This window comes from Ascaphus truei, chromosome 3 (assembly GCF_040206685.1).
Source record: "Ascaphus truei isolate aAscTru1 chromosome 3, aAscTru1.hap1, whole genome shotgun sequence".
NCBI classification, from domain to species: domain Eukaryota; kingdom Metazoa; phylum Chordata; class Amphibia; order Anura; family Ascaphidae; genus Ascaphus; species Ascaphus truei.
In genome coordinates this window covers 427,081,704-427,108,292 of record NC_134485.1, presented here as the reverse complement: position 1 = coordinate 427,108,292, position 26,589 = coordinate 427,081,704, and the positions used below count along the sequence as shown (strand labels likewise).

The 26,589-nt window shown below is 48.1% G+C and overlaps 1 protein-coding gene across 4 annotated transcripts in view; it reads right to left on the bottom strand.

The window, feature by feature from the left end:
* The window catches only part of XNDC1N (XRCC1 N-terminal domain containing 1, N-terminal like), a 47,366-nt gene extending 22,044 nt beyond the window's left edge, over window positions 1-25,322 (bottom strand). The window contains exons 1-5 of one of the 4 annotated variants that reach the window (XM_075592823.1): window positions 25,135-25,322; window positions 12,731-12,822; window positions 9,707-9,845; window positions 7,345-7,500; window positions 921-1,090 (exon numbers count right to left, since the gene is read on the bottom strand). In XM_075592823.1, the coding sequence (XP_075448938.1) occupies window positions 921-1,090; window positions 7,345-7,500; window positions 9,707-9,845; window positions 12,731-12,775 (510 nt within the window). In that variant the 5' untranslated portion in view covers window positions 12,776-12,822; window positions 25,135-25,322. Of the gene's footprint in view, window positions 1-920; window positions 1,091-7,344; window positions 7,501-9,706; window positions 9,846-12,730; window positions 12,823-25,083 lie in introns of all 4 variants that reach the window. The other 3 variants (XM_075592822.1, XM_075592821.1, XM_075592824.1) reach the window with 3 other exon arrangements.
* Between the last annotated feature and the right edge of the window lie 1,267 nt (window positions 25,323-26,589).

Here is a 26,589-nt window from a genome sequence, read left to right as displayed (position 1 = left end):
GCATTGTCAATTCTTCTGCATTGAGTACAGTTTTCAAATTAACTGAAAATTGCTGGGAAACAGTTGGGGATGTCTGGGAATCCCAAGGGCTCCAAGGAAACCCAGTTGAAAAACCCTAGTCTAAACCTTTTTTATGACTAACAACATGTTTTGCCTTCTGCAAACCTGGGAAAGGAATGAACATCAACATTAAAGTAAGCCTATTGCTAAAACAAATAATAAGGAGTCAGTACGTCTTTTCATCATAATGTTAACTTTTATATTTATGTTTTGAGTGCCGGTCCAATTGTTTTGGACTGTCTTAATAAGCAAGTTAATGTGTTCCTTTGCAAGAAGGCACTTGAGAAGTTATGATGCCATAAAAGATACAACCCCGACTGCAGGAAGCTATAAAGTAATTCTCCCCTGTTTAATATGGTGAGACGCGGGGTAACACAGTTATAACAATGCATGGACCTCAATTCACTTGCCTTCTGCATGACCACGCTTCTTATAATTTTGAACAGGAGCCATTGTGGGGTTTTTGCAGGGCCACAAGGCTCTAATTTAATCGAGGTAAAGAGATAACGAAATGAAAGAAGGATCAGTGACTGTGTGTGGTCTTCTTATTTACCCTACCTTCTGTATCTAAAATATCATCAAAATTACGGTCTGTTCCTAGAGTTTCCTGCGAATACTCTTTGGGGGAAAAATGTTTGACCTTCCCAAGGAGAACTTGTGGAGCAAGAGGTCTACATGTTTTAAACATTGTAAGTTTGGCTACCATCACATAGCCACCTCTAATGATGATGATGACACCAAGCTAGTGAAAGGTTCTGGAGTCATTCCATCCAACTACCAGTGGCAGGCCAGAGGCTTACTCAAGCCCAAAAGCTGCTACCATCAGGGATCAGGCTCAAATATTGACACACGTGTGTTACCTGACTGCAGACAGCGGATGAGGTCCTGTTTTCCTTCTGATCCTCTTCATCTACTGGAGTTCTGAAGCGTACAAATGACAGACCAAACTGGTCCTGCTTGTTGAAGGGCTGGCTGCAGCCAATTCGAACCCGATCCCACTTCTCGCATGCTGCTTCTGCTAGGAAGTCACCTGGAGCCAACAAGATGAGCAGCTAATAAAAACCCACAGCTGTGATTGGGATAACACTTGGAAGGGCTGGATCAGTAAATTAATGGTGAACAACACCGGGTTCAACTAGGAGGGGATGCTGTCAGACACTGGATTATAGCTACAGTACCATTTGTGTTCTGCCAAATGTACTAAACAGGCTCATCAGGAGGTTTGTATATAGGTTTGGCACTTTTGTACCCAACATAACTTATAGAATGTGTGGTTGAAACCTGTTCCAACTTCACATTACAACGTATAACCCGCCTCACACCGATGAGACCTAAAAAGGTGGAAACAGCTGTCTGTGAGTAGGGTTACTGGCTCTGCACTTTAAACCAGGCTGTGCTGAAAAGCTGTGTAATGTGGCAGGCATATGCTTATAGGAGTCCCATGTTAAAGTGGATAAGAAGCAAAAGGTGACATGGTGTGCTCATTTGCATGTCATTACCCAGAATCCCTGTCTGCAAAGGAAGCGCTGTATGCTAAGAGATAATGGGGAGAGGCAGGGGTGCAGACCTGCCCGAGACGTGTGAATGTGCTCACACGTGGGATTTGTATTTGCTATAGGTAATACGAAACGCAAAGTACAGCTAAACCCCGTTATAACGCGGGTCTCGGGGTCCACCCCGAGACCACCGCGTTACTAACGGGGTCGCGAGAAAAAAAAAATGGCCGCCGCGCTTTAGCGCATATTCATCCCGCGGGACAGGAGATGGGAGCGGGCATGTCCCTCCGCTCCCCGCTTCCCCCTGTCACCGCGGGACAGCCCGCGGGGCAGGAGATGGGAGCGGGGATGTCCCTCCTGTCCCCGCTTCCCCCTGTCACCGCGGGCACTGGCAGGCAACATCCACTCCTCACGAGCCGCACGGCGCATGCGCATGCGCACGGCGAACGTGAGGGGTGCCTGCATAAGTGTGCTGCTTTTGGAGACAGGTAAGCAGTCTCCGGAAGACCGCTAACCCCCCCCCCCCCACCCGCCGCAGCACAGGGCCCTCGCGTGTGTGTAAGTGTCTGTGAGTGTGTGTAAGTGTCTGAGTGTGTGTGTAAGTAAGTGTAAGAGCCGGAGCGGGAGGTGGGAGGTTTGACAGGGAGGGGGGGCGTGGCTTGAGCGGAGGGACCCGCTACTCTCCCCCCCCTCCCCGGACTGCAGGAGGGAGCTGCTACTCTCCCCCCCCTCCCCGGACTGCAGGAGGGAGCTGCTACTCTCCCCCCCCCTCCCCGGACTGCAGGAGGGAGCTGCTACTCTCCCCCCCCCTCCCCGGACTGCAGGAGGGAGCTGCTACTCTCCCCCCCCTCCACGGACTGCAGGAGGGAGCTGCTACTCTCCCCCCACTCCCTCCAATGGCTGCAGGAGGGAGCTGCTACTCTCCCCCCCTCCCCGGACTGCAGGAGGGAGCTGCTACTCTCCCCCCCCTCCCCGGACTGCAGGAGGGAGCTGCTACTCTCCCCCCACTCCCTCCACTGGCTGCAGGAGGGAGCTGCTACTCTCCCCCCCCCCCTCCCCGGACTGCAGGAGGGAGCTGCTACTCTCCCCCCACTCCCTCCACTGGCTGCAGGAGGGACCCGCTACTCTCCCCCCCCCCTCCCTCCACGGACTCGGGCTGGAGCACTCATACATACATACACACACACACACACACAGGCACTCACGCACTCATACACACACACGCGCGCACACACATGCAGGCACTCACGCACTCACACACACACACAGACAGGCACTCGCACTCACACACACAGACCGCTAACCCCCCCCCCCCCGCCGCAGTACAGGGCCCGCCGTAGCCGCAGCGCAGGGCGCCGCCACCCCCCCCAACCCCCACAGCACAATGACTTCCCACCCCCTTAACTTTGTGAAACAAAAGTCACAAGACGTTGTACAGGCAAAATACATCTGTTAAAGTGCAGTTGTCTGTTTATTTCTATATAATAATTGTGTGCAGTGTGCAGTGTGTGTGCAGTGTGTCAGTGTGTGCAGTGTGAGCAATGAGGAGTGTGTGCAGTGTACAGTGTGTGTGCAGTGTGTCAGTGTGTCAGTGTGTCAGTGTGTCAGTGTGTGTAGTGTGTGCAGTGTGTGCAGTGTGAGCAATGAGCAGTGTGTGTGCAGTGTGTCAGTGTGTGTGCAGTGTGAGCAATGAGCAGTGTGTGTGCAGTGTGCAGTGTGTGTGCAGTGTGAGCAATGAGCAGTGTGTGTGCAGTGTGTCAGTGTGTGCAGTGTGAGAAATGAGCAGTGTGTGTGCAGTGTGCAGTGTGTGTGCAGTGTGTCAGTGTGTGCAGTGTGAGCAATGAGCAGTGTGTGTGCAGTGTGTGCAGTGTGAGCAATGAGCAGTGTGTGTGCAGTGTGTGTGACAGTGTGCAGTGTGTGTGCAGTGTGTGTGCAGTGTGTCAGTGTGTGCAGTGTGAGCAATGAGCAGTGTGTGTGCAGTGTGCAGTGTGTGTGCAGTGTGTGTGCAGTGTGTCAGTGTGTGCAGTGTGAGCAATGAGGAGTGTGTGTGCAGTGTACAGTGTGTGTGCAGTGTGTCTGTGTGTGCAGTGTGTCAGTGTGTGCAGTGTGTGCAGTGTGAGCAATGAGCAGTGTGTGTGCAGTGTGTGTGCAGTGTGTGCAATGAGCAGTGTGTGTGCAGTGAGCAGTGTGTGTGTGCAGTGAGCAGTGTGTGTGCAGTATGTGCAGTGTGAGCAATGAGCAGTGTGTGTGCAGTGTGTCAGTGTGTGCAGTGTGAGAAATGAGCAGTGTGTGTGCAGTGTGCAGTGTGTGTGCAGTGTGTCAGTGTGTGCAGTGTGAGCAATGAGCAGTGTGTGTGCAGTGTGTGTGCAGTGTGCAGTGTGCAGTGTGTGTGCAGTGTGTCAGTGTGTGCAGTGTGAGCAATGAGCAGTGTGTGTGCAGTGTGTGTGCAGTGTGTGTGCAGTGTGTCAGTGTGTGCAGTGTGAGCAATGAGCAGTGTGTGTGCAGTGTGCAGTGTGTGTGCAGTGTGCAGTGTGTGTGCAGTGTGTCAGTGTGAGCAATGAGCAGTGTGTGTGCAGTGTGCAGTGTGTGTGCAGTGTGGCAGTGTGAGCAATGAGCAGTGTGTGTGCAGTGAGTGTGTGCAGTGTGCAAAAAAAAATGTAAAAAAAAATATATTTTTTTTAAATTTTTTTTTATTTTTTTTTAAAACGGGAGCCACGGGAAAACCGCGTTATAACCGAATCGCGGTATAACGAGGCGCGTTATAACGGGGTTTAGCTGTAGCTACTGGCTCCACCTATCTACACAAATGTACTATATAAACGAGCCGGGTGCAGCTAAGGGATAGTATATAGTGGCAACAAAGCGAGATCCAAGAAAGGATCTAAATAAAGCAGCGGTTGCAGTGCACTCACAGGCCACATGCGAAAGGGAACAACGATTGGAACTGAGAGTTTGAAGAGTTTGAGAGGGGAACCTGGTTCAATTCCTGGTGTTGACTCCTTGTGACCTTGGGCAAGTCACTTTATCTCCCTGTGCCTCAGGCACCAAAAAACATAGATTGTAAGCTCCACGGGGCAGGGACCTGTGCCTGCAAAAATGTCTCTGTAAAGCGCTACGTAAAACTAGCAGCGCTATACAAGAACATGTTATTATATGAGAAGGAGAGGAGGGATACAAGGTACAACAGAATGCCTGGAGAGTATGGATGCCAATAAGTATGATATGTGATGGTGCCAAAACAATAGTGATTGGATGCTCAAGGAATAGTGGGCAGCAAAATGGGATGGTGATAGTGAAATGTGCCTACTAAATCATATGCCTGCCTCTAAAGGTCAAAACAGGGCAAAATGTAAGCAAGTCAAGTCCAATGGGAAAATCCATACACAACAAGCGCTATCAAAACACAAAATGAGACTCTAACAACAACCGTAATAATCTATAAACAACACAAAATGCTTTCAACTCCGTCAGTATATTCTTTGCCAAGCCAGCAATTTGATAGACAAATTCTGGAACATGTGGGGTCCATTAGAAATGAACCAGACACCCCCGATATCAAGACACATTCAGGAGATGCATGGGGGTGATACAAAAGTTGTAAAATACCTGGGCATAGACCACACTCTCCCTGACAGAACAAGGGTTGATTGTTACAAAATATTGCTCCAAAACGAATCCAGATGGATCTACCGTATACCCGTTATACACTGAACCCCGGTGGTCTTAGCAAAGGTTTTGTGTCCTCTTAGCCTGCATTTAGAGTGCCCCCCAACCCCCGCCCTTATCTACCTCTTTCCCCATCTTTTACTCAATAGATGTGTTGGCCTAAAATTGGTATTCCATAACTCGGTTACATTTTTAACATTGTAACAAGGTGTACTCAACTTCTAATACAAACGTTCTACTAACTATCCATTGATGTAATGTTAGACTATTTGCACATTGTCAGTGAACTGCCCAATCAGTGCGATCCAAATCTGGTTGTCACGGTGATCTGAAAGCTATTTAATCTCCACACACTTGTCAGACAGATAGGGAATGCGATACGTCACGTTAGGTGTGTCTTGGGAGCGGGGCATCGGCCGGTGGTTCAGGCAGGACGCCGAAGGGTGTATTTGTTCCGTTCAATATGGTGATTCTGCATCTTAGAGACTTCTCGACGGGGATCTTTCTCTGTTTTCTCCCTATATTTCTTACACTCACTCTTAGTACAAATACTCTGAGAAGGAGTAAAGACACTGAGTAAAGACACTGACTGGCACTGAGTTTGAAGAAGCTCCTTGTGACCTTGGGCAAGTCACTAACTCCCTGTGCCCCAGGCACCAAAAACATCAATTGTAAGCTCCACGGGGCAGGGACTGTGCCTGCAAAATGCCTCTGTAAAGCGCTACGTAAAACTAGCAGCGCAATACAAGAATATGCTATTATTATAAGTTGGAGACAGGTGCCGAGACATACAGTACATGTTGTTAAGTCTCAGGATATTAAGACTAGACCTATTATTAACGGATTTAAATAGGTCATGAGAAGTCATTGGTAAAGCATCATATAGGAGATTAGGCGTCATATATACCAAGAGAAGAGAGTATAAGCTACATAGAGAGGTCCCACTCAAGGTTTGAGCAATAAAACTTGTCTTATAAACTTCACTTTTATTCATTACTCGATTACAATTTTAGTCGTATTAGGAAAATAATTTTGAATACTGCGATTAGAGATTCTTGACTGAATATAAGGTTTTTTCTAAGAGTGCATTGTGAAAAAGAAACCCTCTCTTTCTGCTACTGATGTATATATGAATAAAAATATATTTATCTGGTTTCTATGGTACATAATCACATTAAATCATACGCGTCAGCAGCTCCCATGTAGCGTTGTGAAGGTCTTTGTGCATTTTCTTGAGATGTTCCCATTCATGAAACAGTTGGCTAAATATTAGCGAATCCAGTTGGCCAAGACGATATTCAGACACGCTCACGTAAATAACGACAGGTCTTTAAAGACTAAATGTTCCACCCGGATGTTGCAGTTTGTCGCCCTCAATAACTGCACTACTTTACACTAATGTGAGAGTACGTGATAAAGCAGACTGACGCTGCGTCCACAGGACTGCAGCCGTGCTGAGGCGCGCGGAGGCTGAGGGAAAGCGGGTGCTTTCCCTGGCCTTGTCCGCGCGCCGTCCGGGGGTGTGTCGGGGGGGGCCTGTGACGTCACGGAGCTGGTTCGCCCTCATTGGGCGAACCGCTCACGTGACCGGCCCTGCGCTCCCTTGAGCGCTTGAATTTAAAATGTTGCTAAGACTTACGCTTCCGCACGCTTGCGGAAGCGTAAGCGAGCCCCTGCTAAAGCCGCTCTCATTGCGGCTGCAGGGGCTCACTGCCGAGCAGCAGCGCGCCTCAGCACGGGTCAGCGCCTAAGCGCTGACCATGCCCGAGGCCTGATGCTGCGCTGAAACCGGGGGAGACAACAAAGCGCAGTTTACACTTGTATACTTCCGCACGATGGATGATCTCCACATGGGACATGGATGGCGAATGTGGTTTTCTGGACGACCACGCCCCTTCGTTTGGTTTCCTTCCACTCACCACGATCAGTACTTAAAGCGCACTTCGGGCATTTCCCCATCAGGCAATGTGGCTACATTAAAAGTCAAACAGAAGCAGGAGGGTTTTTCCCTTTCCTATCCAGAAGATAAAACTCCTGAGAGATTTTTCAATGTGTTTAATAGTTGAGACATTGTCGGTGAGGATATTAGTGACATTGCTTTGAACCATGGGCCTCTCTTTACCTTCCTTGAACATTCTCACTCCATTGCGGTTCTTTCCCGACTTGGAGTCTGCGGGGGTCATCAGAGTGGCTGTGGGGAGCAGCGTTACGAAGGGTTTCTCCAGGGGCCAGCTGGAGCGGCCCACGTCAATCTGTAGGAAGGCCGAACCGCTGTTCCCTACAAGAGATAAAATGTGCCAAATGAGGATTTATCCCTCAAATCATAAGAGCATTGGTGGGCAACAGGCAGCCATGGGGGGCTATGCCTACCGGAATTGGGCGTTTGGTCGCGGACATCTCGCCGTCGGCGTTTGGCCACCGAGGGAGCCTTCTCTGCAGCCGCTCCACCACTGGTCACTCAGCCACTGGCCGTTTCGCCAATAAGGTAAGTTAATTTAAATGGTTTTTTTTGCGGGTAGGGGGTTAAGGATAGTGGTCTTAGGGTAAGGGGTTAGGTTTTTTGGGTAGGGAATTGGGGTAAGGGGTTAAGGTTTTTAGGGTAGGGAATTAGGATAAGGGTTAAGGTTTTTAGGGTAGGGAATTAGGGTAAGGGATGAAGGTTTTTAGGGTAGGGAATTAGGGTAAGGGATGAGGGTTTTTAGGGTAGGGAATTAGGGTAAGGGATGAGGGTTTTTAGGGTAGGGAATTAGGGTAAGGGATGAGGGTTTTTAGGGTAGGTAATTAGGGTAAGGGGTTAAGGTTTTTAGGGTACGAGGCACATGTAGCCCCTGCAATATATCTAGTCTACACCACACAGGACCACTCAAAAGAAAACTGGAAACAATATGTCATAGCTTTCGATGCTAGAGGACAGAAGGAACCCTTAATTCCTAAATTACATAGTAAAAAACTAAAATATCCTCAGCACACGAATATAGAGTAAATATCAATGGGACTTCAACAGCACCCACATAATTATGAAAATAGATCAGATAAAAGGTGTCGTTTTTAAGTATACAAGCATAGAAATAATAGTGGCTAGTACAAAGAAAGCAAACCATAACCCAATATGAAAACACTGAAAATGAGTGAAATAATATGCAGAGTACGTCAAAAGAAGGGACAATAATACTCGAGTAATGAGGACATTTTGTTGTTTTTTTACCCTGTAGTATATCATGTTGCTCACCACTACCAGAGCGATGCAGAGGTACCGCAGGGAGTGTGATCTAAGGCTGAGAATATACTGTGTGCGATGGCACTTGCGTGCGCGGGCACGCGCCAAGTACAAACTGCAGGATCCCTTAGAGGCCGCCCCCAGTGCGCGCGCACGACAGAGCGCGAACGCGTTTTGAAAAGACAAAAAACAAAAGTGTCTTTACAAGCGATGGTCGTGTCACACGTGAGTGGTTCAGCCAATCCCGGCGGACCACATCACCTTAAACAGTATGTGCAGAGATCGATGGGCGCCGGGCGCCCGCCATGCCATGCGTGCGCACGCTCAAGCACACAGTATAATCTCAGCCTAGGAGCATTGCTCTGCCGGACCTTCTAGCACCCACAGCATTAGATGGTGACCTACTGAGAAGCACAACACTCAGCCATGTAACAGCGCCACTACTATTTAGGACAAAAGCTCACAGTACTGAAAGTACAATTAATATGTATCGCACAATGCACCACGTTTCAGAAGGGCCCGTTATATTAGCCATTCACCACATAAGGGATAAAAGTTACACCAGGGCCATGTCGGAAAGCAGGTTATAGAAACTCACGAGAGCGACCTTAAAAACTCTTACATTATAATTTGGGACATAGCAAAGAACTGGATTGCTCCTGTAATAAGCAGGATAAAAATAGAAAGCAATCTGACGGGACCATGTAAGTGGAATAGCAACCTCATTAAGTGACACAAATGTAAATGTATGCCCTAATTAGTAAGGATAGCAGGATAATGGACGGGCTCTGTGATATTTGTCACTGTGGTTTTCAGATTTAGGCTTGAATGATTACGTTTGCAAACGTATTAAACATATCAAATTAAGAACAGCCCAAGGTTACGGCCCAAGTCCTCCCTGCTGTACGTGCGCCTGGCGGCGCGTGCAGAGACTACAGCCGCGATCGGCGGTCTGTAGGCGAGCGGGGCCATGACGGTGGCGTGCGGCCATGACGGGGCACATCGGCCATGACGGGGCATATCTGCCCTGCCATTGGCTGCGCGCCAACCACGTGACCGCGGCCTGGGAAGACAACATTTTTGTCTTCCCATAGAAGGCTGTGCTATGGGGTGTGTCGCGCACGCTGTAGCTCGCGCCGCCGTGACCACCAAACTTGCTAAACCTATCACATTATAAAAGAACCATTGTAACAGTGGTGAACTTGCTCAACTCTCTTATAGGTTGCCAAGTGGGACTGAACCTCTAAAATGTGTTCTCCTTAAATACCTGTATCAATGTAACCGATTGGACAAGCCCGTTCCAGCTGCAGCTCCACCTTCAGCTGGCGGCTCCGGTCCTGAGGGCAGCTCAGCCAGGGGTGCACGGAGCGCTGGCTGAGCAGGGTCTCCACTGGGTGTTTGGGATCCTAATGCAGAAACATCACAGCCATCAGTGCTACGGAGAAGGAGGTTGTGAAGATGGACGCCTGAAACCGCCACCCACGGGGAAGTGTGATGGCAAATACAGCAACAGTATTAAACTCCATCATGACAAAGACATACAGAGCCTATAAAAGGTAAATGACGCCGATAATAAGGGTGATTGCTTCTTAAGAGCTAAACTCTACCTACTAAGTATATATGTTTGTTTTCAAAATCCATGCTGTTGCTTGTCATACCATGTTCTTCAAGGCCATGTCATAGTTGGCATTCCCATTGTCCTCCTGTCACATCTACCTCACTCACACTCCACTATGCAAATCCCTACACTGGCGTCCCATATCCTCTAGAATCAAATGTAAAACCCTATCTCTGACTTACAAAGCTCTCAGCCCTCATCCCCATAAATACTCCCAATAACATCCGCCTCTCTTCGTGCGTTATTACCTCCTCTCACTACCGCCTACTGTTCTTCTCCCGTGCTGACCCCCTGTCTCTGGAATTCCCTACCACGCACCATCAGACTCTCCCCCAGCTTTCAGGCACTTAAAAACTCCCTGAAAACGCCCCCTTTCATGGAAGTCTATCCGGCATGCCCCTAACATCCAACCCCCTCCAACCCCACTGGGATCAGCTGTGCGGCTGAACCAATCTCCACGCTAACACTGCCCAATATCCCCGCCCTCAAACCTTAATGGGATCAGCTGTGCGGCTGAACCAAACTTGACCTTTTGTTTAAACATTGTCCCTCATTCCCTCTAGAGTGTAAACTCTCACGAGCAGGGATTCATTTCTTCTTCTTCTTCCAAACCTCATACCCGACATGCAGGGATGGGAAAATCCCGGGCGCCTGGTCGCTTAAAATGCTCCCCCCCTCACTCCCCGGCGGAGTGATGACTGACCTGATTGACAGGTCAAGTCACCGCTGAGCATCTCAATGAAGAGAGAGGGGGAGAGGGATCAGAGAGCAGGAGGCAGAGGCGCGTGGGGGCAGTGCTAGTCGGAGAGCAGAGATGTGAGCGTCTGTCAGGGCGGGGGGAATCGAAAAGCAGAAGAGGAGCGGGTCTAGTTGGCGCAAATAGCTGATGGGTGTTTCTCTCTGTGTGTGTGTATGTGTGTGTCTGTATGCGAGAGTGTGTGTGTGTCTCTTTCTGTGTGTGTGTGTCAGTGTCTCACAGAGCTGATGACGGGTGGGGAGTGGCAGCAGGGTATCCGAAACATACCTGCACCCCCCACACACAGCTAACAAAACGCTGGCTCCTACACACGTCATATTTTCGGCCACCCCTGGTCTACAGGCTGGCTTCATCTTCTAAAAAACAGACCAAAGACGCTGAAAGTGCATGTCTAAACTAGTGAAGCAGTATAAAATATCTCAAATAAAAATGATGGCAGTATCTGTATTTGCAGGAGTAAAACATCTTCAATTTGTCTCGTCGTGGAATACATCCACATTCACAATGAATAAGAAACAAAAAGTGACCCAGTGTACTTCTTTGAATTACCCAGACCCCTCCTGTGAAGTTTCATGGCGGTGGGGTGTGTGACAGTGAGTCGCGGCAGATTTCCGCTACTGCACGCATGGGTTTCTTGTTTGACCCTGGAACGGTGGAAGGTTTATGCTATTTGAATTCCCCCCACGTACTCATTGCGAGACATTATTTATTGCACTGAAATACTGAAGTGCAGCGAGATTCACTGATAATCACGTAACAGGGGGAATTCTATATACCTGTGTAACGGGTTTCCCCCCTCCCCCCTTCCCAATCGCAGATTGGCCCCTCTAGGGAAATACTACTCTGGTTACACATGGCTATAGTGTGGTGCACCTGCTGGCTTACAGGACTCCTGAGTCTCCCGCTTGATGGTGTTATGGGGAAGGTCAGGACAGGCTTCTGGGGACATACCCAGTACGTACTCATGGTGACAGCGCCTCCATCTATTGCAGGCCCCAGGATATGGGGTGGAATCCCTGGAATAGAACGTCCCACTGAGGGATGAGAGATTCCAGTCTCACAACCGCTTCTTTATAATCAGGAACACTTTATTGCACCAATAGCATACACTGGAGCAGCATACACAGCAGTACAGGAACACAGGAGTTCTCCTGCAGGATGGACCTGGCCTTACACTCCCAGTCAGGGCCCTGGAAGCAGGCCTAGCTCTTCCACTACCCCCTATCAGAGTAGTGGGAACAGTCTACCCGCCTCTCCCCTAAGGGAGGGCCCACAGATTGGCAGAGCCCTGCACAACTGGGTTTAGTGACTGAGCTCCTCTCAGGGTAGGAGCAACTGACCAAATACAGGAAATGCAGATCATTATGACAGATCCAACAAGAGCCCGCCCCTGTCCCTTATTGGACACAGGCCTGACTGCACTGCTTTCTCTGCCTCACTGATCTGCAGTGAGTGGGGAGAACCCATGATTACTCCTGGCAAACTTACCCTTACTAAGTATTACTGCCAGGAGGAGAAAGAACTATAGCCCCAAAACTACCCAGGGCTACACCTGTAACTAGCCAAGCTTACCCCGATCTGCCAAAATCCACAATTCTAGTAAATAGGGGTTGAGGTCATATTGAAATAGTCCCTTAGTATCTGCTTCAACTGGTACGTCAAGAACCTGTCCATCCTTCCCTTATTCTTCACCTAATGTTTAAGATAGCAGCAATGAGGAGATTCCAGATGTGTGCAGTAAGTTATTGCCAGCGACCTAATGTCAATGCACGTCAGCCTCCCAGCATCATAAATTACAACACAAGGCAAATATGGCTGCCTCCTGACTCTACGTGTTACAAAGCTCAGTAACAGAGCTATGTGCCCCAAAAGCCACATGGATGAACAGAGATCCCCAGTACATCTGACAGACCTACCTCTGAGCTGAAGGACACAATGTGCTTGACTTTAATAGGGGCCATCGGCAGGGCTGCAGTGGCACCAAATATCTGTGCTGAGGAGTGGGGTTCTGCAATTAAACAAGTAATGTGTTAAAAAGGCCGCCCCACTCAGCTCACAAAAACACATAGCCACGTAGTTAACCTCCAGGAACCAAAGTAGTCTTCAATGTACACCCCCAAACAATGACTTTTTCAGTTTCTTCAAACATCAACGCCGTTTTTATTTCCAGTGAGGACCATACAAAGCAGGAGTCATGCTAAATAACAGTTCCCATATCGTGTAAAAAGGTGAATAACAGGCGCGAACAACTTAATAAAAAGTGAAAATAATAATAATATAGGTAATGAAGATAAATGTGATAACTAAACACCCAGCTCAAAAAAACCTCACTGGTGGGACCTGTTTCACGGGTTCCAAGGTAAAGGATTATCTCAAAACATCCAGGGGGAGCATATGGGGAAATAAGAGAACAAAATACACAGATTTAAGTGCAGACGTATAACAATGAGTGGAATAATTAGGCAGTGTCTTGGCTCATATGGTTGTTCTACTAACAGGACTAAAGAGTAATTAAAGGCAGTTGGCAAATTGGGTTGCCACCCATGTATGTAGCTGTGCACCGGACCCCCTATCGATTCTCCGTCAGCAAAATACGCATATATAAAATGAGAGAGAAAGCTACACAGTGCGATCAATATGAAAACTTTATGTAAAAAATAAGGGTAAAAAATGCGCACTTACAATGTGATAATATAATAAAAGCATATATCACACAATGTGAATTGGAGGTGTCCCGAACAGCTCACCGCCTCCCTTAGGTCTTTAGCTGGCTTCCACGGCTCTGACCGTATACTCCTGACGAAGCCGAGAACAGTTCCTGGTAGCTGGGCGAAACGCGTTGAGTAGACCAATTTTGGGCTTGGAGGCGAACCGTAGTGAACCAACCCTGCAGCCGTGACGTCACACTCAGACGGGCGCACAGAGGGAAGCTCCGATTCGGGACACAGAGCCGTGGAAGCCAGCTAAAGACCTAAGGGAGGCGGTGAGCTGTTCGGGACACCTCCAATTCACATTGTGTGATATATGCTTTTATTATATTAGCACATTGTAAGTGCGCATTTTTTACCCTTATTTTTTACATAAAGTTTTCATATTGATCGCACTATGTAGCTTTCTCTCTCATTTTATATATGCGTATTTTGCTGACGGAGAATCGATAGGGGGTCCGGTGCACAGCTACCTACATGGGTGGCAACCCAATTTGCCAACTGCCTTTAATTACTCTTTAGTCCTGTGAGTAGAACAACCATATGAGCCAAGACACTGCCTAATTATTCCACTCATTGTTATACGTCTGCACTTAAATCTGTGTATTTTGTTCTCTTATTTCCCCATATGCTCCCCCTGGATGTTTTGAGAAAATAACAGTTCCCCCCACTATTGGATACTTTGACCCTGACCTCAGTATAACATCTTTATAATTATAAAAAACGCTCTCCCAAAGAGCAAGCAGAAGGGGAAGAGGACACTCTTTGCCCATGGAACGGAAGAGCACTCCTAGCTATGTATACAGTAGAGGTACATGGTAGATTAGGTTGAACAAAGACTTCCGTCCATCAAGTACAAAATATGCTAAATTTAGACGACAGATACTTTATCCTATATTTGTACTTACTTATTGATCCAGAGGAAGGCGAACAAAAAACCCCAGTGACACATTATCCAATGATATCTCATAAGGGGGGAAATAAATTCATTCCCGACTCCAATAATTATCAATCAGATTACTCCCTGGATCAACATCCTTCCCATGTTTACTTATTTGGTATATACCTGTATTAATCCATGATGACTGTAACTAATAATTTTGTTATTCATTAGGTATTCATGAATATTATCCCGTACCAAACCTTCAAATAGCTTTCCCACTATTGATGTCACATTTACAGGTCTATAATTCCCCTGTTGTAATCTAGCTCCCTTTTGAAGGGAAACTTCTCTGCTGGCGGTAGCAACAAAAAAAAATCACATAGGGAAAAAATACTGTTCAGGCGGACGAAAATTCTAACAGAAATAAGTCACTGCGCGTGTGCAGAATCAGCATGTCAGCGCATGCGCACACCAGCACGTCAGCGCACACCAGCGCATGCGCACACCAGCACGTCAGCGCATGCGCACACCAGCACATATACTGTACGGCTGTCCACTTTTTTTTTTTTTTTTTAAATATAGGCACTACGTCTGCTTTACACCAATCTTGTGGTACTAAACCTGTGGAAATGGAGTCCGTGCACAAAAAAAAGGCACTAAGGGAAGTCAAATCTTTCAAGATACCATCTTTAGAAAGATTATTTAAAAAAAAAACATCATACCATATAATACAACTAAAAATGGACTTATGAGCAGAAATGTCAAGTTACCTTGATATCGGTCACACTACATAACAGTTCCCAGAATTTCCTTGGCTTTCTTTGGAGCCTGAGCTTTTAGCCACGCTGCTCCCACTCTCTGGAACAGTCTGCCATGTACAGATTAAGAGGCCCCCCTCTGGGAATCTATAAAAACAGGCTCAGGACCTACCTGTTTACCCAGGCATTTAATTAATGAACCGGCATTTAATAGCTTCAGTACTGTCCCATCCTGTATTGCATCTTTCCTTGTGTTTGGTCTCTTATCATTTTAAATGTTTTCTTCTTTTTGGGGGTCCTTTTTTTAACCCGGAAATGCTTTGAGTCTCATTGGGAGAAAAGCGCCATATAAAAGTTATTATTATTAGAGCGCAAATCTCAATATATACAAATCCTAGACACTCGTCACAGTAGCTACAGTGGTTTTCTTGCAAACCCTAGGATATAACCGCATGTGCCCCAGCCAAACAGACATACTGTGACACTTAAAAATGCTTTTGTACAGAAGTGGTAGAAACCAAATAATGTACTGTACAAAGGAATCCTTCACTTAAAAGCGCCAAGAAGATTTCTTTGGACCCGCTGATCCTTGTGCTAGCCAAGACAGTGGAAAATATCCGGTCCCCCATGAAGAAACTGATCTCTTTCATTCTAACCGCGGCGAGATGTTCCTTAGCCGCGGCTTGTAAAAAGATTAACGCCCCATCAAGAAGAACAGTGCACAAAAGAATAAACAAAGTTATGTAACTTAAGACCCAACTTAAGACACACTTGCTTAAAGAAGCATATGAATAGCACTGTGGATATTCTGAACACATGATACATAAAGCTTGGCCCCCTGCAGACGCACTTACCAGAACTCCCTCCTCCTTGTCTCTGTACGTTCTCCCTACCTACCAATTAGACTGTAAGCTCCTCGGGGCAGGGACTCCTCTTCCTTAATGTCTAAAGCACTTATTCCCATGATCTGTTATTTATATTATCTGTTGTTTATTTGATTACCACGTGTATTACTACTGTGAAGCGCTATGTACATTAATGGCGCTATATAAATAAAGACATACAATACAATACATGGAGAAGCTAACTGCCCAACTAAACCAAACCCCGGATCAGTTCTACTGAATATGGGAGCCGTGGCTTCACAGATAAATAAGCAGCAGGAGAGTAAGCCCAGTACCAAATCACTGTATTAAGTTCCCCCCCCCCCCCATCCCCACCCCTCTCCCTTCCTACCCCCCCCCCTACTTCCAACTATATCCTTTTTCTATCTTATCTCATCTATCCACAAGTTCACACCTGAGACTACGGAGTAGCAGTTCACTGTTAAGAAACGACGGGAACAACATGGATCCATATCCATAACTATGAATCTTAATACTGTATGAAAATATTTGATATAATGTATACCACCTTTAATGTGACGTTCCCCTTGCAATGTAAAGATGTGTATGTCTCAAAATACAATAAAAAAAAGATTGAAATAAAAAAATTTTAAAAAGCGCCAAGAAGGAACTGCTCCCACTACCAACAGCAAAATCCACCCCTACCACATTCCAATATCTACAACCAGTGTTACACGAGGATAAACTCCCATCCAGTCCTATCCTTCCAAAAGTCACCAATTCTCAACATTAACCCTCCTTTCCTACCTAAAGGACCACAGCCCCCAAAATATTGCGGCTCTCCTGGGGCAGCTACCACATGGTTGCAATGCACCCCCAATGACGAGATTGGAAGACGAGGGTCCACCTAACCTATTCTGGTCGTCTTCACTGCTCCCGGAGAGGGGTGGACGTGATCTTCCCCAGAATCTACGGTTGCAGGGGAAGCATTGCATGCGAAGAGATAATGGGGAGGGACTGGGTTATAGACCTGCCGTAGGCTAAGTGTAACGGAGTGCTCACCGCAAACAAGGCGTGACCGCGAGGCAGAGGATTTGATATAACACCAACCTACAGCCGCGTGGGCGTGTCTGGAGTGTAGATTGGTCGAGGTAGCTGGGTCGGGGATTGAGAGGTCTGGATGGTCAGTAATACTTGCCGAGTTCGGTGTTGTAGAGTAGCGGATCGTAGGAGGTACTTAGCCGTGCTCTGGGTTGGAGAGGTGCGGACTGTCGAGGAGCAAGCCGGGGTTAAGATGGAGAGGTGCGGATGGTCATATGTATAGTAGCAGAGGTCAGGAGAACAGAAGAGCGGAGTCCGGAGGAAAAGCTACGGTCAGGAGCAAGGATCTGGAAGCATGACAAGACTGTGGAGGCAAGACAGCAGTGACCACTTCGCTCGAAGGAAGGTTTATGCTCACCCGATGAACCAGAGAAACGGCTGAGCATATAAGGCAAACAGGAACCAATGAGGACGAGGCAAGAGGAGGTGCGTCAGGAAAGCTTGTTGCGATTGCTGCAGGAGACAGGTGTGGGAAGGTTTACAGGCGGAGGCTGGTGACGCGGTACCTGCGCGCGTAGAACGCGTGTCCCGTGCGTACGTGACGTGCTGATGACGCCCCCACTCGTGCGCAACCCAGAGGCGGGACCCGAGAGCTTGGTATAAACTTCCGCACGTGATGCGCGCGCCCGTTGTCCGACAGCTGATAGATGGCCCAGGTGAAGCACCGCAGGAGGCGGGGGAAGCGGAGCACCCAATCGCGGACCGAGGTAAGGACGGGGCGCGCTGAGGGTAGCAGGACTCACGGATCCTTACACTAAGCTTATATATTATCAATGTTGATCAAAAGAATTGATCAGAAAGAAACCCTTTATGTATAGCACTCAAATGTCACACATTATAATGTTGGACACAATAGTCCCGCAGTGGTATACTGCAAGTCAGTCGGGTGTATCCGGAATCACCGAGGATATCAAAAATAATAAAATTTTATTAATTCTACATAGAAAGTTAAAAACACAGATACATTATTAAAAATCCCCATACTATTGTGGCTGATATGTGCAGGTCAAATAGGGTAAGTATAATTAAATTCTCAATACAAACACATATCGTGACTTCCAACTATAGCAGCTGGTTGCAATTTCTCTAATATCCAGTGAGAAAAGGTATATACATTCAATAATAGCAGGCTTGATAGGATATAGCTACTTCCCTTCAGGTAGCTGTAGTAGAGCTTAGATGTATATCAAAGAGCTAGGTAGTGTAGTATAGTATATATATCTCATGCGCAGGATCTCTGCATGGCCAAGTCAGATGTGGGCAGCTGGTATTAATAGTCTCTGTATGTCGCGAGTACACTTGCCCCTTTTACCAAAGATGCTACACAGTGCAGTAAATCACAACATGTATCTTGTGGTCTGTAAGTGCACCAAAATCACTGCCAGCTAAATGGTTAAGCCTGGTGTATCACAGTTCAAACCTTATGGTGTATATATACCAAAAGAAGGTGTGCTTAGAGCTAGATTGCAACGTAACTTCTCATAATTGTAATAATCAATATGCACATACTCTGGGTGCAGGTACAGTAATTAGCAACCAAATATGTTATATTATTAGCCCGATACAAGCCTGCTCGTGTCTCCAGCTGTAGAAGCTATAGGATGTCGCCACTCGAGTGACGTCACTAACGTGACGTCCTACGTCCCGACGTTCGTTTCACGTGAAGCGTGGTAGACACGTGAAACGTACGTCGGGCCACATCTGACTTGGCCATGCAGAGATCCTGCGCATGAGATATATATACTATACTACACTACCTAGCTCTTTGATATACATCTAAGCTCTACTACAGCTACCTGAAGGGAAGTAGCTATATCCTATCAAGCCTGCTATTATTGAATGTATATACCTTTTCTCACTGGATATTAGAGAAATTGTAACCAGCTGCTATAGTTGGAAGTCACGATATGTGTTTGTATTGAGAATTTAATTATACTTACCCTATTTGACCTGCACATAGCCACAATAGTATGGGGATTTTTAATAATGTATCTGTGTTTTTAACTTTCTATGTAGAATTAATAAAATTTTATTATTTTTGATATCCTCGGTGATTCCGGATACACCTGACTGACTTGCAGTATACCACTGCGGGACTATTGTGTCCAACATTATAATGTGTGACATTTGAGTGCTATACATAAAGGGTTTCTTTCTGATCAATTATTTTGATCAACACTGATAATACTAAGCTTATATAACCTGCGCAACGGAGCGCATAGCCTCACGCACTCCTGCTGCCCCAGCGATCTGTGAATTTGGCTGCAGGAGATTAGGGAGGCGATCTGGAGGCGTGGCAGATGCACCACGAAGCTGGTCAACCCTCATTGGTTAAACTGCTCGCGACCCACCCCAGTGTGCATCAGCGTTGCCCCAAAGGCGCACAGCTTGATGGGGCTCCCCAAGAACTGCACCCCTCTGCAAAGGACCTGCGTGCTAAGGGTTAACATCTGCTTGTTCTTTGTGGAACGTCAACCCCACCCACTGGAATGTTAATGAGCCATGAGGACACAAAGAGCTTTTGTTCACAGCTGCATTGCATCTCAGCCACCCACCCCAGTGTGCATCTGCGTTGCCCCAGAGGCGCACAGCCTTTGGTGCAGCCAAAGGGTGTGAGCCGAATGGCTGATGTCTGGTGATGTTAAAGCTGCTCTATTTCAATCTGAAACTCACAAATTCCTTTATCCCCTGTACCCAGTTTTCCAACTCTATCTGTTGGTGATTTGACTGTTTAACCCTGTTCTTTTAATGTAACCATGTATTTTTTTATAACTCTGTGCCCAGGACATACTTGGAAACGAGAGGTAACTCTCAATGTATTACTACCTGGTTAAACATTTTTATAAATAAATAAATGACGTCACACGGCCACCCTAAAAGACACATTTTTTTTGTATCTTCAAATCGCGGTCGCACCATCATGCTCCGTCGTGGGCACACGGGGCAGCCTCATATAGGCATTAGGCAATTTGAGGTTGGCACAAGAGCGCGCACGCACGCGCCATCGCGCGGTGTATAATAGCAGCCGTAGACATGTGAATGTGCTCACAAGTGGTCATTTTATTTGCTAGAAAGGGGCCAAAGAATGAATCTTTACAGACAGGATTGTACAAGGATATGGCAATCCAGGGGAGCATTTTCCTAGGTCATTGATACGTTGACAGTAAGAGCCTAACGATGATCTTCAAACACACGCACAATTGTGTAGAACAGCTCAGAAACAAATAATTAGATATGGTCATTTTCTTAAAGCAGGACTGAAAATGTTACTGAACACTAGTAGGGTGCCACATGGATTTTGAACACTTTATATCAACCCTTTTGCTGCCAGAAGGGCCTGCGATGCAGTGGGTATATGGGTATATACCCCGTAAACGACATTGCTCCATCTTTTATAAGGTACGGAGCGATGCTTTGTGGAGGCCAGCGGCAGGATGTTCAATAAGTCTCTAGTGATTCCGCGCCATTGATCTCGATTTTGGGCGGCTTTTTGGGCTTCGGCTACTGTGAAGTGGAACGGTTTGAGATCTTGCGCCACCTGGTTCGACCACGTTTTCTTTGGAGCATTTCGGTCCACTTTCCAGCCTACGGGCCGTGTGGTGTTCTGGCGCGGGTATGGTAGTCTGGTGATGTCCATACGGCAGACGTGGGCAAAACACCTAAGTCTTTGTCACTTATTGTACTGGTCGATTGTGGATTGGTTTCGACAGGATAACCGCACACCTTCATTTTTCCATCGGTCTCGGAGCGTAATATGGAGTAACATGCGATGCAGTGAAAGCGTTAATGAGTCTGCCAGTAACTTTCCCTGCTTTCCTCCATGTCAAAGTCTGGCAGATAGTTTCTTATTTGTACTGGCGTCACACGTCGAAGTTTTGACAATAACAACATTTGGCATGGTTTTATTTATTTTTTTCTGTCTCACAAGTCCTCATGCTGCAGGCAAAAATCCAAGGGAAACATCCGTGTTTAATCCTTTGAGTGCAAATGAGGTCTGTACCCCCGAGTGCTGAAGAAATTGAGCTTTTGGTGCTAGCGATGTTCAAGCCTCAGTAACGATAATATATCTAATTTAAACCGAGACGAATCAAATATGCATTTTTCCCTAGCATATCCTGTTGCTTATATGTACAGAAATTTCAGTCCAAATTATTATTCAAAACAGTCCTGTCCGGTCCAAAAAGTCCAAAAGTATGTAACCCCCTCTTAGAGTGTTACTAACATGACTGTTGTATGTTAGGCCCCATCCTGGGTTGCTATGGAATCCAGACATCACACAGGGGTATTTAAGGAGGAGGGACTATTCTAGAAGCTTAGGTTCCAGGACATGAGCCTCAGGGAAAAGTAATGTTTGTAAAATAATAGTATATGCCAGGCCCCACTGTTTATAATGTTGTAGATAGGGACATTCCCCATTAAGTTAGGATCCCGAAAGATGGAACGGAGTCCTGAATCTTATTATATATTTGTGAAAGCACTGTATGCCTGTCTGCATCTTCCTGTGTCCCTAGGGGAAATCTCATTGGTCCCTTGGGCCGCCCGCCCCCGCACCTCTCATTGGCCTGAGGCGGAGTGACGACACACACACACACACACTGTTGCTTGGCCTCACTCTCCCCCGTCAGTTGGACCGCAGCTCACCATCCACACCCCCCCCCCCTCCTCTCCCGGTGCCCCTCACTCTCTCCCCACCTCACCCAAATCCCCACGCTCCGCAACATACCCAGCCGCACCATCACCCTCACCATGCGCCCCTCCCGGAGAGGGGAAGCGCGGCCCTCCTGCTCAGCAGCAAACTCCAGGCTCCTCCCCCCTCACTCACAACGAGGAAAAGCGCGGCGCGGCCCGGGCCTCCTGCACTCCCCCTCACGTGCGCCGGCTCCCGGGGAGGGGAAGCGCGGCCCTCCTGCTCAGCAGCAAACTCCAGGCTCCTCCCCCCTCGCTCACAACGAGGAAAAGCGCGGCGCGGCCCGGGCCCCCTGCACTCCCCCTCACGTGCGCCGGCTCCCGGAGAGGGGAAGCGCGGCCCTCCTGCTCAGCAGCAAACTCCAGGCTCCTCCCCCCTCGCTCACAACGAGGAAAAGCGCGGCGCGGCCCGGGCCTCCTGCACTCCCCCTAACGTGCGCCGGCTCCCGGACGGAGGGGAAGCGCGGCGCGGGCCTCCTCCTCCTCACGTGCACCGGCTCCCAGACGGAGGGTAAGCGCGGCGCGGGCCTCCTGCCACTCTTGCCCCCCCGCGCCAGCTTCCCGACCTCACCTCCTGCCCCAGCCAGATGCCACGGGATCAAGGTAAGTCACCCACCGTCCCCCACCCACGCACTGTCACCCAGTCACCCACACACCCACCCAGTCACCCACACACCCACCCAGTCACTTTCACCCAGTCACCCACTTTCACCCACTCAGTCACCCACCCAGTCACTCACTCAGTCACCCACCCACCCACTCACTCAGTCACCCACCCACTCACTCAGTCACCCACACACCCACTTTCACCCAGTCACCCACTCACTCAGTCACCCACCCATTCAGTCAGTCACCCACCCATTCAGTCAGTCACCCACCCAGTCAGTCACCCACCCATTCAGTCAGTCACTCAGTCACCCACCCATTTAGTCAGTCACCCAGTCACCCACCCATTCAGTCAGTCACCCAGTCACACGGGGGAAGCCCAACCCTGTCGTCAGCCCCCTCAAAATTACATCCCGGGCAACGCCAGGTCTCTCAGCTAGTAAGTAATAAAAAGGAATACGGCACGCCATAGAGGGCCCCCGGGTGCCGGAAGATCGGCGCTAATATTCCTCATCCGTCTGTATGAAAGTGGCAGTTCCCAAACAGGCAAAAGATATTGGGTCCAGTGACAAAAGACCGGTCAGGATTCCCGCAGGGGCCCAGAATAATAGGATCAATACCAATGATGGTCCCGAAGCAACCAGGGAGGCCGGGTCCCGAAGTAACCAGGGAGGCCGGGTCCCGAAGTAACCAGGGAGGCCGGGTCCCGAAGTAACCAGGGAGGCCGGGTCCCGAAGTAACCAGGGAGGCCGGGTCCCGAAGTAACCAGGGAGGCCGGGTCCCGAAGTAACCAGGGAGGCCGGGTCCCGAAGTAACCAGGGAGGCCGGGTCCCGAAGTAACCAGGGAGGCCGGGTCCCGAAGTAACCAGGGAGGCCGGGTCCCGAAGTAACCAGGGAGGCCGGGTCCCACACTTACTCAGAGCACTAAGCCAAAGCACCTTGATTTGCGTGTTAAGAGTGGGCACTGACGGACGCACTGTATTCATGTACGCCTGTTATATAATACGTCACGTTATTACTGTGTGTACGAGGGGCCCTGTCCATGGGGACACGAATAAATGACTGCTGTACTACAAAAGTTACTGGCACCCATTATTCTACAACCTTACTGCCACCATCGCCCAGCCGCATGAACCCCGCCTCTGAGTCACGGTAACCCATGCGGAGTAGCCACATAATACACCCCGGTGTAATCTCCCCGGCAGCCGGACAGGGAGGGTTACATATTAACTTGTATAAATCCTTAATTTAATGTCACACTTACACAATCATTATATTCACCAGCTTTATAACACAGCGTGTAAGAAGAGCGTTATTTGTAGAGGGGCTTCAGCAGTTCGGAAGCAACATAAAACTGTGATAAACATCTAACAGAAAATATGCATCCTGAATTTGTCACGGCAAAAAAAAAAAATGGAATGAAATAGAATGTATGCACCGCCAGCCGGTGACAGGAAAGAAAGTTTCTTCTCCGCGGACACTGGGAACCTTCTGACAGCACTCAGTGAGGCTCGTATGCACGGAGCGAGACTGGTAAGTGAGACAGACCCTCAATCGGTGAGGAACATATACGAGTGAGGCTCATATCCAAGGAGTGAAACAGCCACCACGGAGTGTGGTTCATATCCAATGAGTGTGACAGACATCCAACGAGTAATGTTTATAGCCAATGAGTAACACAGCCACCAGTGAGTGTGACAGAGCTCCAATGAGTGAGGTTCATAGTCAATGAGTGGGACCGCCTCAAATGAGTGAGGCTCATATCCAAAGAGTAATACTCATCTAATTAGTGAGGCAGTCTCCAATGAGTACGGCTTATATCCAATGAGTGACACAGCCACCAGTGAGTGACAGACCTCCAATGAGTAAGGTTTATATCCAATGAGTTAGTCACCAATAAGTGTGGCTCCAATGAGTGATACTCATATCTAATTAGTGAGGCAGTCTCCAATGAGTAAGGTTTATATCCAATGAGTGGAACAGCCACCAGTGAGTGTGACAGACCTCCAATGAGTGGCACAGCACAGCCATCAGTGAGTGTGACAGGCCTCCAATGAGTGGCACAGCACAGCCACCAGTGAGTGTGATAGACCTCCAATGAGTGGCACAGCCACCAGTGAATGTGATAGACCTCCAATGAGTGGCACAGCCACCAGTGAGTGTGATAGACCTCCAATGAGTGGCACAGCCACCAGTGAGTGTGATAGATCTCCAATGAGTGGCACAGCCACCAGTGAGTGTGACAGACCTCCAATGAGTGGCACAGTCACCAGTGAGTGTGACAGACCTCCAATGAGTGGCACAGCCACCAGTGAGTGTGACAGACCTCCAATGAGTGGCACAGCCACCAGTGAGTGTGACAGACCTCCAATGAGTGGCACAACACAGCCACCGGTGAGTGTGATAGACCTCCAATGAGTGGCACAGCCACCAGTGAGTGTGATAGACCTCCAATGAGTGGCACAGCTACCAGTGAGTGTGACAGGCCTACAATGAGTGAGGCAGTCTCCAATGAGTGACACAGCCTCCCTAACCTATGATGTACCGAGCTCTCTCTATCACAAATAGCATAAATCCTAGTAATATCTGACGTCACACAGAGGTATGAGGCGCTGGCTGCCCTGGGAAGGGGGTTCACAGAGTTACCGTCCCTGGCGGTGCCCACGTGACCGGCGCGCTCACCTGGGGGATGGGGGGTCTCGCGGCAGGACAGGCGCGCGCGGGGGCTCTCACCGTTCCAACGTTCCCGCGCTCCATCCCCGACCACACCCCTTCAGCACGCCCTCTGACGTAATCACCCGGCTACCGTAGCTTAGCCCTCACCAGAGCGGTGCGAATGCCGTGGGGTTTTTTTTTTGTTAACACCGTTCCCCCCCCTACTGATAAGAAGAATATGCTCTTGTGTATAATATAGATATGAATATGTTTAGTGGCAGGGGCTTGGGAAATGCCATCTCCGATTGTAATGGCCAATACATGGCAAGGCATGCTGGGAGTTGTAGTCTTTAGGGTGGGAGCCATTTTGGTGCTCCTGTTTATACCTCTCCCCCCCCCCCCCAAAAAAAAAAAACAACGAAGGATGGATATATCCAGAGAAGGAATATCCAGTGGGTTCCAGGAATTTCCAGAGAAGCTAAAAAATAAATAAAAAGTATTTAATAAGATGAGCCAGCAAAATACTGGAGATAGCGTAAGGGCTGCTCTCTGATAATTTATTTAAAAGAATAAAATAGAAATAGGCGTGCTAGTCCGGTTCTACACGCTCTCCACATTTCTCACTACCCCATTCATCTATTTATTGCCCTGCCTGTTTATTTACTATTCCCTAGGCCAGGGGTGTGCAAACTGTCCCCCCTGCCTGCTCGCCCCCTCCCCCGGCTCAGCTCCGGCGTCATGGCATTATCGGACGGCATCTCCTCCTGCACGGTCCCGTCATTATGGCACGGCGACGTCGAATGGCGTCATGTTGCCATGGAAACACTGTCATTTGACGTCGCAGAAGCCGTAATTACGGGTCCGTGCAGGGGGGAGGTGCCAGGTGATGATGCCTCCTATATGATGCCGCCAGAGAAGGGAAGAGAGTTACAGATAGGGTTTTTGCTGGAACAAATATGGTCGCCCTAGTTACATAGGCCCCGGGCTCTCCCCCCGACAATCAGTTTAATTGTCGTGGGGGAGAGCGCGGGACTTCTGTAACCGCGGAGCTCGGCGACGCGAGTGACGCACCACCATCACGCCGGCCCTGAGTGTTACGATAATGTTGAACTGAGGGATATAAATTAGTGAGACTAAATTAGTGATAGGTCTGTCCTACAAACTTCAATAAGCCAAGTCAAGAAGTTTTAATAATTATGGAAGTCTCTATACTGTATGTCAGAATTATTCTTTTCACGTTTCATTGCGTTATTGCAAACTCAAAAAAAAAGGAAGAAAATATGACTGATGTTCCGATAAATATAATAGTTAATAGTATAATCAATTTTTATCAAAGCAAAACACTCCATGGCTTTCAATTTTAATCCTGTTAAAATGCATATGTAACGTGTAAAACCTGGTGTTCTTTCATATTTCCTCCAAATAAAAGATGAATGAAAACATCATTTTAACCCATTTGCTTAGAGGGACGACCCTCTGGCAGAGAAGCTGTTAAGTATTTCTTTTAATACCTATCCTAGCGTGGCTCAATAT